Genomic DNA, 15,265 nt, shown 5'->3' on the forward strand with positions numbered 1-15,265 from the left:
TCAAAAAGTTTTCCATGCATCTAAATTGAAACTTAACTTTTGTGATTCAAGAAAATAATTCCCTCAAAACTACTTTATGAAAGGGCAACAATAAGCTATCATTATGATCATAAGCTTTGCTGGGGACATTCATGCACGTTGTCTGTTTACATTAAATGAGGCTAACCGACATCGGACTTAGTTCATTTCACTTACTCGTTCGAGGATAGTTTTGATTTATCCGCTTTTAGTCTTTCAAAGGTTAAGGTTTCGTTGACAGGGGTTCTAAGCCCCTTAAGATGAACCAGAAATAGCCACATAGCCACATGGCGACGTATCACCTCTACAAACTCTAGAACTCGTAAAGGTTGCAAAGAAGGAGAAACATGTAACGAACATGAACACTAGTACTGGTTATCCTTCAGGGGCTCTAAAGCCGGAATCAAACATTTGTAGCTTCAAACATTAATTTTAGTACAGCCAATCAGAGGGTGGCTGCTGATGCGTAAGAAACACGTTTCGCTCATTAAAACAATGTGAACAATTATACCTTTTTATTCTGTATCACGGTTAGTTTGAGCTCGCCTCTGCCGTAAATGCAAGAGCGAACAATGGTGTCCCAACTCGGTAAAATAGAAGATTTCGCACTTTTTATTGTTTAGATGATATTGAGATTCTTGCCTAATTTTATTGTATCTTGATTGTGACTGGTTATAACTCATTGAGCAAAATGGCTTCCACTATTGATAGTGGCTGCAAACAAAAGCAACGTACTTGAATGAAAAGGTATATATATATAGAACTTGGCATTCCTCTCTGGAGTATTCGGGGTTGTGCTTCCCTATCTTACTTTACTCGTTTTCTTTTTCAGCAACTAAAACAACCTTCGCAACTACAGATTGTGATGTTGCAACAATTTTTCATCGTATTGTTGCTATCAATAACAACAGCATTAGCCGCAACCAATAGCATCGCTCTTTATTGGGGACAAAATATCGCTGCTGGTCAACTGAGATTGAACTATTATTGTCAAAATTCCGACGTCGAGATTGTTATTCTTTCGTCAATTACTGATTTCACAACTGGATATGGAGACTTCGATTACAACTGTTACAAAAATAGAACTACAGGTTACATGACCTGTCCAAATTTTGCCGAAGATATCAAGAGTTGTCAAGCAAGTGGGAAAAAAGTTCTTTTATCAATCGGTGCCCCAGGTTCAAGAAGTCAATTTGCAAACCCACAGCAAGCTGAAGCTTTGGCCGATACACTATGGAATAAGTTTGGTACTGGACAAAGTGATGAAAAACCATTTGGTGATGCAATTATTGATGGGTTTGATTTCCACATCGCTTCAGGAGGTAGCACTGGATATGCTGAATTGGCACAAGCCTTGAGATCGAAATTTGATTCCTCAAAGAAATACTACTTGTCAGCTTCACCAACGTGTACTTTTCCAAATCCACAACTTGGACCATTGTTATCTCAAGTTCCCTTAGATTATACTTTTATTCAATACTATGACGGTCAATGCTCGCCGAATCGTGGAATAAATTATGATTCATGGTCACAATTTGCTGATACTGCACCTAACCCAAATATGAAGTTGTATCTTGGTTTATACACCTTTGATTTGAGTTCAAATTTCATCAGCACTCGTAACTTGCCTCCAATTATTGATCGGGTTAATTGTGACCCACATTTTGCTGGTGTTGCGTTATGGGATGCTTCTGGAGCTTTTTTGAGAGAGACATCAAATGGTAGATATATTGACAATGTCAAGCGAGTGCTTGATGAGGAAGTGTGCCCTGAGCCTTCATCGTCTGCTGAACCAACATCGTCTGCTGAACCAACATCTAGTGAGGAACCAAGCTCGAGTGAGGAACCAACATCTAATGAGGAACCAAGCTCTTCTACTGAACCAACATCTAGTGAGGAGCCAAGCTCGAGTGAGGAACCAACATCTAGTGAGGAACCAAGCTCTTCTACTGAACCAACATCTAGTAAGGAACCAAGCTCGAGTGAGGAACCAACATCTAGCGAGGAACCAAGCTCTTCTGCTGAACCAACACCCAGTCAGGAACCAAGCTCGAGTGAGGAACCAACGTCTAGCGAGGAACCAAGCTCTTCTGCTGAACCAACACCCAGTCAGGAACCAAGCTCGTCTGAGGAACCAAGCTCGAGTGGGGAAACAACATCTAGTGAGGAACCAACATCGTCTGCTGAACCAACATCGTCTGCTGAACCAACATCTAGTGAGGAACCAAGCTCGAGTGAGGAACCAACATCTAGTAAGGAACCAAGCTCGAGTGGGGAACCAACATCTAGTGAGGAACCAACATCGTCTGCTGAACCAACATCGTCTACAGAACCATCATCATCAGCTGAATCAATTGCTTTTACTGACTCCTCTTTATCTGCAGATTCTTCATCCACCACAGAACCATCTTCACTGGTTGAAACATCATCTATCAAAGAGTCATTGTCAGGAGAAAATATATCAACATCATCGCCAACGGAATCACCACCTGCCACCAAACCATTCTCACCATCAGCATCGACATCTTTTTCTTCTTCTCCTGATGAGGAAACTACAACAACAAAATTGAAAGATGAAGACGCAACTTCCATTGTTGTTGGCACCACTGTTGTCACCATCACTTCTTGCTCAAATGACGTTTGTGTTACTACATCAGTAACTACTGGACTCACCACCGTCACTGACGAATCCACCACATTTACTACATTTTGTCCATTACCAACCAAATCAACTAAAGAATCTAGCAATGGTGAAGGAGGAGGAAAAGAAACTCCCAAAACCAGAGAACAAGAGATCAGTACAACTACGGTGACCGTAACTTCATGCAATGAAAATGATGTTTGTAATGAATACCCAGTCACTACTGGAGTCACTACCATTACAGATGACTTCACCACTTATACCACGTACTGTCCATTACCCATTATTACCACTACTATTGCTGCTACTACTGATGGTGGCTTCGATGACAATGGTTCAGAAGGTGCTGCTTCTGATTCATCTAATGAACAAATTGATACTACTACTGTGACTATCACTACTTGTCAAAAGGACAAGTGTTTCACTGTTCCTGTTGTTACTGGGCTAACTACTGTTACTAAGAGTAATACAGTATATACTACTTATTGCCCGTTACCTACAACTGATACTGCCATTGCAGAAGCTAGTCAAGGTGAGTCGGAACCAGGTACGGCAAAGACAGAAGTTGTAATTGAAACTAGTGTTAGTGTCACCAAAGGTGAGGAAACAATAGTTGTTGGTGCTACCGTTACCGTTACAGATGAAGCAGATGAAACTGAACTTACTACAGTGACTATTGGAGGCGCTGGTAGTGGTGGTGCTGGGGAAGAAATGACTACTGCTGCAAATACTGTAGCACCTATCACTACTACTAGTGTTGCGCAAGAAGAGTCACCGAAATCCATCTCAAGTGTGCAAGTATCTGAACAACAACAAACAGTTGCAGTTGAATCCAGCCAAAGTAGCAGTAGCCGTGTACCAGAGTCAAGTGTTTCAGTTTATGAAGGAGTTGGTGTTGGTTTCGAATCATTCCGAATGGGATCTGTTTTCACTTTGCCATTGTTTTTGCTTACTTTGATAGTATAGTATAAGAGAGTGTGTTAGCGCTATCAATAAATGATTCTTTTAGATTTATAATGGGTCATATGCAATGCCAATCTTTCCTTCCCCCCCCTGGACTAAGCCAGAATTAGAAATAACCTATGTAGTAACTCTTTATTATAAGCCCCCTTCTTCCCCTGTCACAATTAAATGGCTTAGGTGGAGAAGAATTTTTTCTAAAGTTTGTAAAAAAGCCACCCGATTGACATAAAGAAGAGTATTAGGTTTCTTTATTGACACAATAGTACTCGCTCAAATTGAGGTTCACATTAACGAAGCCAGCTAGCAATAAAGTGGAGAGAAACAATAAATGAATGTACAAAGTGTTAAAAGGTTGTGTGTATATTCTTTTGTTCTCAAAATGCGTGTTTCAAAATCAATTTTCGAAAAACTTACACTATGGCGCTTTCGATTGATCGTGTGACATTTGAAAAAAAAGTCGTTCTTGCATTGGTCAGCTTAACGGAATGAGAACTTATTTGAGATCCTTGAGCGGAAAAAGGAGAGGGGCGGGGGAAACTGCCCAGTTTTAACGTGATGTTGGAAAGATTTATTGTCAATGGATACGCCCCACTGTCGAACTGTTCTATTCTTGTTGATTCTGGTGGGATAAGCACAATTTGTTTGCGCGAATCCTGCTTCTTCTGTCATAGATTTTTTTTTTTTCTTGTTTGCGTTTCCTATTTACATCAAGGTCGTGCAAGTCTGCTATTATAATTATTACTATTATTATTATTGGGTTTTGGCTAGGCTTGTCTCAATTGGGTATGTTTCTTTCCCAATTTGTTTGCTCTTGTGCTACGTAGCAATATTATTAATAAAACCTTCTTTTTCTCTTCAATTTTGTGTGCTGGATTGTTCTTTTCGTGTATTGTTGTCATTTGATTCGTTTAATGGAATTTTACGATTAAGAGAGAGAAAATTTTTTCTTGTTCTTTTTCTTAGATGGGGGAAAAAGCTTTTCTAATAAAATTGAAGTATCAAATGTTTTTTTTTTTTTGTAATTGCAACTGCAGTATATATATGTATATATATATATACACTAGTACTAGACCGATTGAACTATATCACAAGCCTTTTATGTATACAATATACATCATAAAAGAGTAGAAACGGCCTCCTTCGAACTTTCCATATTAGTTCGAAGTTGACGAATACACCTCTCCCCTATTTAAGTTGTGAATTTTGGTCACACAATTCCTTTATTCAACACTAAAAAACACAAAAGTTGGAGTAGAATTCAATTTATGAAGAAACTAGCCAATCACAAACGACTGTCACATTATCACATTATCACACTAACACACACACACCCACTTGCTCAACCCACCTCGATAGAAGTTTAATAACATATATGCATGCACAGCTGATTAAAAAGTTTATATCCCCTTTAGCTGAAACAATGCGTGGGTGTTTCTTATGTTTTTATGCAGACCAACTGTAAGTTCTTTATGAGAATAAAATAATAAGAAAATAGCGCGTTTGGACAAAGAATGAAATCCATACACACATACATATACAAGCAAAATCAGTACACAAAAAGAAGTTGATAGTTGTCAACAAACAACAATAAGTTAAACAAGCACCACCTATTGCATATTACACAAAGCCGCGGTATTTTCTAAATCTTTATATAATAATAATATTAACAAAATAATGCGTAGGTTTGTCAACAATAACCGAAGCAACAAAATCTACTGACGTACCAGGAAATGTCTATTGTATTGTAGGAGAGGAACAATACTATTCACCAGCTCTTTCATCTACAGAACATGATTTGATTGAATTGACTGAAATGTTATGAGAATATTGTTCTACATGTAATAACTTCAGTACAGATCTTCATCTAAATAACCGCTGTCAAAAACAACAATAGGTACTTACAAATTGGTTTAGAGGCTTTTGCCCTTTATACGAGATAGAAGATGAAAAATAACAAAAAATAATCTGACCAAGCTTTACAAATGTTCAGCCTATTGTTTTCTTTTTACAATTAAGGCGCATGTATTGACGGAAGGAGTGTATGTTTTTATATATACAATACCCACAATGCAATAGTATCATTTTAAGTTTGGATGCATAACGTGTAAGAATCACCTCTACATCATTCATAGTTCATATTTTTTTTTTTTTTTAGTAATGTAAAACACAATAACCACTACCCTAGGCATAGGCATTATTATGATCGTGTATATGTTGTTTTATTTTTTTTACATGTTTAGTCGGTTTTGTGTTGTAGTGTTTCTTATAGTGGTGCCGCTCAAGCAATCGCCTCATTAAAGTCGGGAGGAAAACTATTTTCACTTTCCCACTGGGTTATGCTAAAACAATAATACTACACTCAATTTATTTATATATATTTATATATATATATATATAAGCGCCAATTCAAACAATATTTTCATCGAACCATTCCTTCTTTTTTTTTTTTTGTTTCTTTAACATCAACAGATCAAATTTTGAGAAAATACAAATAGATTGAACTCTTCATTCATTTGTTCCATTCTTCTATATCAACTCCAACCTTCAGTCTTTCGTTCCTTAACACACATAATTTGGAATACCAACATCTATCTAACTCATAGTCGTTCCCTTTTCATTTGATTTTACCACACAAATATTTACACTCGTTTAAACAAAAACCGCAAAACTCAATCGATATGTTGTCAAATACTTTATTAGCTTTATTAGCTACTTCTGCTTCTGCTTTAGCTGCTTCAAACAGTGTTGCTGTCTACTGGGGTCAAAATGGTGCTGGTGGTCAAGACAGATTGAGCACCTACTGTGCTGATTCCAACGTTGATGTCGTCATTTTGTCATTCTTGAATGATTTCCCAGATCCAACCAATGTTAACTTTGCTAACCAGTGTGGTGCTACTTACCCATCTGGTTTATTGCACTGTTCTGCCATTGGTGAAGACATCAAGACTTGTCAAGCTTCAGGTAAAAAAGTTTTGCTTTCACTTGGTGGTGCTGCTGGAAACTATGGTTTCAAAACCACTGATGACGCTGTCGCTTATGCCGATACCTTATGGAACAAGTTTGGTAATGGTAAAGATGATGAGGAAAGACCATTTGATGACGCTGTTGTTGATGGTTTTGATTTCGATATCGAATTGGGTACTTCAACTGGATACCCTGAATTGGCAACTGCTTTAAAATCAAAATTCGATTCATCAAAGAAATACTACTTGTCTGCTTCTCCTCAATGTGTTTACCCTGATGCTCACGTCGGTCCTTTGTTGGAAAAAGTTCCATTGGATTTCGCATTCATTCAATTTTACAACAACCCATGTTCAGTTGATGGTCAATTCAACTATGACACTTGGTCCAAGTTTGCTTCATCGTCACCAAACCCAGATTTGAAATTATACGTTGGTGTTCCATCTACTGGTAACGTTGCTGGATACGTTGATGCTGCTACCTTGGCCAAGTCTATTGATGAAATCAAATGTGACAAACATTTTGCTGGTGTCTCACTTTGGGACGCTTCTGGTGCTTGGTTAAACACTGACGCTTCTGGTGCCAACTTTGCTGATCAAGTTAAAAAAGTTTTGGATGACAACACTTGTCCAGCACCATCATCAAGTAGTACCACTGCATCTCCCTCCACCACCACCAACAACAACAAAGACATTGTTGACCCAACTAGTGCCGTTGTTTCACCATCTGGAGGATACCAAAACACCACCATTACCAAAGATCCAGTTGTTTCTACTGCTACTAATATCCACACCACTATTATTACCGTCACTTCTTGTGACGACCACAAATGTAGTGAAGTTCCAGTTACTACTGGTGTTTTGACCGTTAGTGAAGTTGATACTGTTTACACCACTTACTGTCCATTGCCAACCACCAGTGCTAAACCAACTACTTCAGTCAAGGCTCCAGCCTCTACTGTCACCAACATTGAAACTGCCATTGTTACCATTACTTCATGTGAAGACAACAAATGTACCGAAGTTCCAGTCACCACTGGTGTTGTAACTATTACTGATGTTGACACTGTTTACACTACTTACTGTCCATTGCCAACCACCACCGCTGCTGCTTCTAAACCAGCACCGGTTGCTCCAGTTGAATCATCTACTGCTCCAGCACCAGTTGCTCCAGTTGAATCATCTACTGCTCCAGCACCAGTTGCTCCAGTCGAATCATCCACTGCTCCAGCACCAGTTGCTCCAGTCGAATCATCCACTGCTCCAGCTCCAACTGTCGCTGCTCCATCTGTTGAAGCTGAAACTCTCACCACCACCTACGACTTGACTTCAACTGTTGCTCCAGAACAACAAGCTCCAGCATCATCATCAGCTGCTGCTCCTGAAATCATTTCAACTTATGAAGGTGCTGCTGCTTCTAACAATGCCATGTGGTTCTCAGTTCCACTTGTGTTTATTGCTGCCTTATTGTAAGTGTTAGTGTTGTCTAAACTCAGTTATAAGTGTATGATTGAGACATCTATATGCGTAACTATTTGTATTTGTATAAAACAAAAAAGTTAAAAAGTTTTTCGGTATAATTTGGTTCGTAGTGGCTGGAGTTTGAGGGCTTTTTTGAGTTTTGGTTATGTGTGGGAAAGTTAGTGTGGCTAGAGCTTGAAACGAGAAAAAAAAAAAAAAGACATACGTTTAGTTCTTCACGAAAGCTATATCCTCTACGCAACGTTTTCTCTATAAGTCGCAACATGTCACGAATAACCAAGAGCAGTAGCTCATCCACATCTACCCAAAAGCATTCCAAGCCTCTCTCTGAAAAACGACAAGGTCAAGTATTGGAACATATAGACGATGAAGTACTCAATGTCAATGTTTTACGAAACAACCTCAAGACCCAAGCAGTACAAGCGGCAACAGCATCGGAAACAAACTCCTCCACCTTATTGCCACACACACCACCAAAAGAAACGATTACACCTACATTGGAATATGAAATGTCACTACAAGAGAAATCCGACCAGTTAGCTGATGAAAATTGGCATATAGCAACCGAGTACTACAAAAACATCGATACCAAAGCATTTCGCCAATACGAGCTAGCTTGTGATCGAGTCAAATCTTTCTACGAAGAACAACATGCAAAACAAACTGTGGCATACAATATCCAAGCACGAATCAATTTCAAAACAAAGACTCGTGATACCATGACTGTTTGGCAGGCGTTGGAGAAATTAAACAAGTTGTTGGATGAGAGTGATCCTGACACTGAACTCTCCCAAATCCTGCATGCGTTGCAAACGGCAGAAGCTATAAGAAGAGATAACAAACCACGATGGTTCCAACTTGTGGGGTTAATTCACGATTTGGGCAAATTACTCTACTTTTATGATTCACGTGGTCAATGGGATGTTGTTGGTGATACGTTCCCAGTGGGGTGCAAGTTTTCCAAACGCATCATTTTCCCCGATAGTTTTAAATCCAATCCTGATTTCTTGAACCCATTGTACAATACTAAATACGGGATTTATTCTAAACATTGTGGGTTGGATAAAGTAATGTTGAGTTGGGGTCATGATGAATACATGTTCCACATTGCTCAGAAGTATTCAACATTGCCCAAGGAAGGGTTGGCCATGATCAGATACCATTCGTTCTACCCATGGCATCAAGAGATGGCGTACACTTATCTTATGGACGATCATGATAAGGAGATGTTGAAAGCGGTTAAAGCCTTTAATCAATATGATTTGTATTCCAAGATTGATCAAGAGTATGATGTTGAAGAGTTGAAGCCATACTACCTTGAATTGATTGATGAATTCTTCCCGGATAAAGTTATTGATTTCTAAAGATGTGGTTTGTACAACGCTTGAATTTATTTATTTAAATGTAATATACTATACATTGATGAGATAGAAAAGGATCCTCCCCTTTTTCTCATTCTCACATGAAATGAAGATTAAAATAGGATGTAGTTTTTGAAAAACCCAATGTGCTTATTTGCTTTCTCTAGCTGAACAAATTAATAGTACCGAAATATTGCTCAATTCCATATGGACCAGGGTCTTTCCAAAAATCATTATACGTGGTCAAAATAGTAACGTCACCACCTGTAGAATCCAATATCGACTTGATGGCAATTTCTTGGTTTTTGGGTGAAGGCACATTCAACCCCAAAGTTGCTCCTTGTGATGGATACCCCGTTTCGGTAATCCACACCAGTTTACCCTTGCACAATTTGGCAACTTGTGATTGTTGTGTGGTGACATAATCACCAGCCTTATCGGGGCTAATTCCTTCATTGAAGTATGAGTGGGGGTTAATGGCAACAATATCCATACTGGTGTCAGTGCACAATTGAGGATAATTGATGTACGTAGCTGGTGGTTCAGCAGTGGTTACGGGTCCATTGTACCCGGCGTTTCTCATTTTGGTCCTAACTGAATCCAATTTTGTCATTAATGAATCGACATCAACGTATTTCGAATTGATGGCTTCGTTACCGAATGTAAATAAGTTAAAGATATCCCAGCCATTTTGTTGACCATATTCGATAACCTGATCAATTTGATCATCAGCCGAATCAACGCCATCTTGTGAAACCCATACACCTTGGTTGACTTTGATCCCAAGTTGGTTACATTTGGACAAAACGGTGCTCAATGAGCCGCAATCGGTACCGTATGATCTTATTTGCTTAATTCCTTTGTTGTAGATCAATTGCAAGTCAGAGTTGATTTCGTCTGATGATTTACAGCTTCTATCGTCTGCATATGGCGAGTAGACAATTGTTGAGGGTGGTGAAAGGCTACCTGACGATTCGCTGCTACTGCTGGTTTCGGATGTTGATGATGAGCTTGAAGATGGTGTGTCATTGGATGAGGTAGTTGATGAGGTTTGTTGAGTTTGTTGGTTTTGCTCAGTAGTTGGTTGGTCTTGCTCAGTAGTTTGTTGATTAGTTTGTTGTTCAGGTGCTGCAGTTGATGTAGTTTCAGGTTGAGCAGTAGTGGCAGCTGGAGTAGTCTCACCATTTTGTTCATTAGTTGGTTGAGTATTAGCAGTGGTTTCAGCGGCAGCAGTAGTAGTAGCTGGGGTTGGAGTTGTGTCAGCAGCAGTAGTTGGTTGAGCATCTGGCTGAGTGTTTGCATTATCTGGAGTCAAGACTGAAGTGAATGTAGCTGGATAAGTATTCCATTGACCACTCCAAACTGTGCTTGTTGATGAACTTCCATCAGCCAAAACATATATTCCGACAGGAGGTAACCATACAGTAGTTGTTCCTGTTGTTTGTGTGACGACCTGAGTGACGGGAGCAGCAGTATGATATCTTGTTATTATAGCTGGGATTGGGGCAGCTGATATGAGATTGAAAAGAAAGAATGTAAATAGAATTGCAAACATTGTAGCCTATGTGTATGAGTGTGTTTGGTTGGAAAAGAATGTAATCTGTGGCAGTAACGAATGTAATCTGGGTTAGTTCTTAAACGAATGTAGTAATCTTTGACTCAGTGAATGAATGAAGTCGGTTGGGTAACGATAGTAGTAGTTGGTTGAAAACGAATGTAATAGGTTATGGAGATCAAGATGAATCGAAATGGATCAGAATTAAAGTTTCGGTGACATCTGTCCACCTTTTATATTTTCAATTTCATTTCAGTTACACAAGTTAGGCTGGCTGGCTGGATCAAAGACCCTTGTAGCATGATTTTGATTTGATCCCAAGCTTTCGCAACCAAGATATAAATTTTGTGGCACCTTCTTTTTTTTTTTTCCTTCTTTTGTTTCACTTTTCGGTGCGCAGCAAAAGTCCCAAATAGGAAAGTCGATTTGATCCTTTTGTTCTTTGCAGCAAGCACAACAAACAATTTTGGGATCAAAGAAATGATAGAAAGTTTCTTTGGAAACGTTGACACTGCAAAAATTGTAGCCTATTGGAGTTTGCGGAAATATGAGCCAGCCTTTGATCCATTGTTAGATTCATTGTTTGATTTTGTAATTGACACATTTTTTGATCCAGTTAGGAACATTTTATACAATTGATTACCGTGGCAGTGAGATAGCTTGACTTCCAAACTTGTCTTGCCAATAGTCAAAGCAAAGTGAGTGTTTGTGATGGAGCTGTCGTGGACTGGCGAAAGACGTTGGGGAAGAAGGACTGTACTATCCAAACTATGCGTTTTTGGTTATATTAGGTCCCCCAAGCATAGCTACTCGGCGTATCAATGGCCTCTACACGTACCCGTTACGTAGACGACCAAGAGAAAACTATTGTCTCTACCGACGTTTTAACATTTCCATTTTGTGTTTATATGATTCATCCAGCCACACATGGATACAAAAATTGTAAATTTTGCTGGATGCGAAATCCTAAAAAGGAAAGTGCGGCGAGAACAACCGAAATCGGCGCTACCAGCCTGTATCAAAAAGCCTTGTTTCAATTCCAAACCTGCAAGGAGAGTGCACAATATGAATAGGTGTGAATACTGGTTATTTCAAGGGCTTTATCACTTCCGAAACACATCTTTACTGTGATTGCTCCAAACAGTGATCTTATTTGATGTTCGATTCTAACAGTAGACGTAATTGCCTCCAACTACAAATCTCATTTTTACTAAATACACTTTCATTAGAAACACACCTTCATCAGTTGGTTAATATGTCAACAATTGATTGTAACTTGTCATTATCAACGACACCTTCTCTATTCAAATACCTCAAAATGCTTTTAATCAATTGAATCAACTGCGGTGCGCTCAAGTTGATAATGGCCATTTGTAGAACCTTACCCAAATTCATATTGTGATTGCTAATAAATGTTTGGTAATATAAATAAGTGAATGACCCCATCAAAAATTGACAATCAAATCTATCAGTAATACCACCATGACCTGGGATTGTATCACCAAAATCTTTAATACCAAATGCTCTCTTTAACCCACTGGCAAAGAACCCACCAAATGGAGCAATTAGTGATGCAAATGTGGCAAGAATAGCAGCATGGAAATAAACCGGTTTAAAAGTAATGAGTTCAATATTACCACCAAACAAATCAATAATGTTTTGTGGCAATTGGTAAACTTGGGGGATAAACACGGGATTTGGTTCACAACTTGGATAATTGTACAAATGAGTCGACAAGTTTTGTGCTGGACAAATTAAATAATCAGATTTGGACAATATAAGTGACCCAATAACAGCAGCAACGCCAGTACATATCCAAGCACCAACAAATCCTTCGACAGTTTTTTTCGGTGAGATTTCAATCAATTGAGTCCTTCCAAATGTGATTCCACAAATATAAGCAAAAATATCATTGACAATGACCAACGCCGATGGCAAAAAGAACCAGAAAATACCATTTAGTATATTTCCAATAATAAGATGGGCTTGGAAAACAACCAACAATAAGGTCATGTGGGTAACACACAATTGAGCAAATTGAAACTTGTAATATCCTTTTTTCAAAGTCCAAACGAAAAATATAAACCCTGCCATGTATAATGAATAACTGACAATCTTGTGGTTTAAAACAAGCAATGTAAGAAACTTATTGGAAAAGATTTCTTCTTGAAAGAAATCAACAAATGATGGGAAATCCAAATAATACCAAGTAGCAATTAAGAAGTACCAATTTAGCGATCTATTGTAAGGAATCTTTTTATCCCTTGCTGGCTCTGAAGTTAATGCAATAATCTCTTTAAATGTCAAGAGCTGGAATATCAAAACCATGATGATGATGGGTAAATGACCCGATGCCAAAACAACGAAAAAACCGGCAATCATGACAAATGTCCAGATTGTTCTTGTTACAAATGCTTGCTTCTTTTTCTCTTTTTCATTCACCACTGGTTCGTTTTTGGAAGTTTTACCATCATTTTCATTTTTGGAAATGGATGGAGTTATTGATGCGGAAGTAGCTGGTGTCTTTATCGAAGCAGCATCGGAATGCGCATGCGCATCGACATCAACATCGGTCCGTTTGTTGTTAATACTATCGTTTTTGCTCATTGTTGGTCTATTCAATGGAACAGCTAGCCTGATTGATGACGTGAAGTGTGTTTCCACCAAAGATTGTTTTGGAGTATTTTGGTGATGATCTAAAATTAACCCCAATGTTTTATTTTTTGTATTGAGATGTGTGTACAGCGTAATTGGTATGTACCTTTGTCTTGCACTGCTCGCTTAATGTATATCGCTAATCAATTGGAAAATCTTCAGCAGTAACCACTTATCAAAATACTCGTCCTAGCAAAATGGTATCTTAGTTTGATTTAGTAGTATATATACCTTGAAATCTAAACTTTTTGGGTGAGATTTTTTTTTTTCTAATAAAAAGCGAGAAGGAAAAATTGATTCTTTTCCTGATGGAGAGAGCGTTGAATAGAATGGAATCTTACGCAAAAAGGGGGGAGGGAGGAAGTTGATGAATTGCGAGAGAAAAGAAACAAACAGAGCATTGCTGCGAATAGAAATGTAGATTGGCATTTATCAGTTGAAACAGAGATCTACCTCAGTTGCAATGGTGAAAGCCTGGTATTCTTTTGTGGGGAGTTCTGCTGGGTAAAACTCGTAGCCCCTCCCTTCTATCGCGTCAGATAGATATAGAGCGCATTTTTTGTTGGGAAGTATCAGAAAAATGGATACAGCAAAGGTACTAAACAAGAGAAACCAGTTACGCAGTTCGACGACTTAATTGTGAGTAAATCCATTGGCATTTGCAATCTGGGAAGCAGTACAGGTATCCGCCCGTATGCGGGTGCAGCTGCATAATCCATCTCTCTCTCTCTCTCTCTCACCCTCAAGATGGATGGATTCAATATTTCACATGCAAAGAAGGAGCGACAAAATATCTTTTTAAAGCTAATGGAGAGATATACAAGTACAAAAAGTAGTGTACAAAAGGTTAAAAAAAATGAATAAGAGTAAATTGAAAGGTCGTGTACCCTATACCAAAGGAGTGCACAGTTGCACAAGTTTATAATGCTATTTTTTTTTTTTTTTTCCTCTCTTGTTGGATGGCTGACCCACAATTGTTTGCTTTTTCTTTTTTGGTTTTTGTATACAATAAAGTATTGATGTAAGGATGTATGTGCGTGTGTGTGTGTGTGACACAGAGATTAAAATTTTTATTTAAATTTTTTTTTTTTTTTTTTTTATAATTTGGATTACTGATTTCTTTCCTTCTTCTCCATCACATCAACTGTTATCTGAAGATTACTATCCGCCTTAGTATCTTACTACCACTGATCCCTTTAACACATCAACCTTAACACACTTATCTTCAAGAGGTACTACAGAAACAAAAAAAGAGAGCAGAGTTCTTCTTTACTATTTTATGTCAACTATCCAAAACTTAAACGCATTTGATCCATTCGCCGACACTGGTGATTCTGAAGCTCAACCAACAAACTATATTCATATCCGTATTCAACAACGTAACGGTAGAAAAACTTTAACTACAGTTCAGGGTGTGCCAAATGAATATGATTTGAAAAAGATTTTGAAAGTTTTGAAAAAGGACTTTGCTTGTAACGGAAACATCGTCAAGGATGATGATTTGGGAGAGGTTATCCAATTACAAGGTGACCAAAGAACCAAGGTGTCCGAATTTTTGACAACTCAATTACAGTTGCCTAAAAAGAATATCAAGATTCACGGTTTCTAGTGGAGAAGTGGTTTCGCCATC

At 38.4% G+C, this 15,265-nt stretch overlaps 6 protein-coding genes across 6 annotated transcripts; 4 read left to right on the forward strand and 2 right to left on the reverse strand. All coding sequences in view use genetic code 12, as the record gives it.

Moving 5' to 3' along the window:
• Positions 1 to 883: 883 nt before the first annotated feature.
• Positions 884 to 3,625, forward strand: CPAR2_502130 (uncharacterized protein; the record flags this gene model as incomplete). The annotated part of the gene is made up of 1 exon (XM_036810635.1): positions 884 to 3,625. The coding sequence occupies one exon, from the start codon at positions 884 to 886 to the stop codon at positions 3,623 to 3,625; it is 2,742 nt and encodes a 913-aa protein (XP_036667152.1).
• A 2,675-nt stretch (positions 3,626 to 6,300) lies between these two features.
• On the forward strand, positions 6,301 to 8,055 carry CHT2 (GPI-linked chitinase CHT2; the record flags this gene model as incomplete). The annotated part of the gene is made up of 1 exon (XM_036810636.1): positions 6,301 to 8,055. One exon carries the CDS (start codon positions 6,301 to 6,303, stop codon positions 8,053 to 8,055), a length of 1,755 nt encoding a protein of 584 aa, XP_036667153.1.
• Positions 8,056 to 8,327: 272 nt separating this feature from the next.
• Positions 8,328 to 9,428, forward strand: CPAR2_502150 (uncharacterized protein; the record flags this gene model as incomplete). The annotated part of the gene is made up of 1 exon (XM_036810637.1): positions 8,328 to 9,428. The coding sequence occupies one exon, from the start codon at positions 8,328 to 8,330 to the stop codon at positions 9,426 to 9,428; it is 1,101 nt and encodes a 366-aa protein (XP_036667154.1).
• Positions 9,429 to 9,588: 160 nt separating this feature from the next.
• SCW11 (putative glucan endo-1,3-beta-D-glucosidase) lies at positions 9,589 to 10,980 on the reverse strand (the record flags this gene model as incomplete). Its single annotated transcript, XM_036810638.1, has 1 exon — positions 9,589 to 10,980. One exon carries the CDS (start codon positions 10,978 to 10,980, stop codon positions 9,589 to 9,591), a length of 1,392 nt encoding a protein of 463 aa, XP_036667155.1.
• A 1,242-nt stretch (positions 10,981 to 12,222) lies between these two features.
• CDS1 (phosphatidate cytidylyltransferase) lies at positions 12,223 to 13,587 on the reverse strand (the record flags this gene model as incomplete). Its single annotated transcript, XM_036810639.1, has 1 exon — positions 12,223 to 13,587. One exon carries the CDS (start codon positions 13,585 to 13,587, stop codon positions 12,223 to 12,225), a length of 1,365 nt encoding a protein of 454 aa, XP_036667156.1.
• A 1,327-nt stretch (positions 13,588 to 14,914) lies between these two features.
• Positions 14,915 to 15,244, forward strand: SUI1 (translation initiation factor eIF1; the record flags this gene model as incomplete). Its single annotated transcript, XM_036810640.1, has 1 exon — positions 14,915 to 15,244. The coding sequence occupies one exon, from the start codon at positions 14,915 to 14,917 to the stop codon at positions 15,242 to 15,244; it is 330 nt and encodes a 109-aa protein (XP_036667157.1).
• Positions 15,245 to 15,265: the final 21 nt, after the last annotated feature.

This window comes from Candida parapsilosis, contig 006139 (assembly GCF_000182765.1).
Source record: "Candida parapsilosis strain CDC317 annotated contig 006139".
Classification (NCBI taxonomy): Eukaryota; Fungi; Ascomycota; class Pichiomycetes; order Serinales; family Debaryomycetaceae; genus Lodderomyces; species Lodderomyces parapsilosis.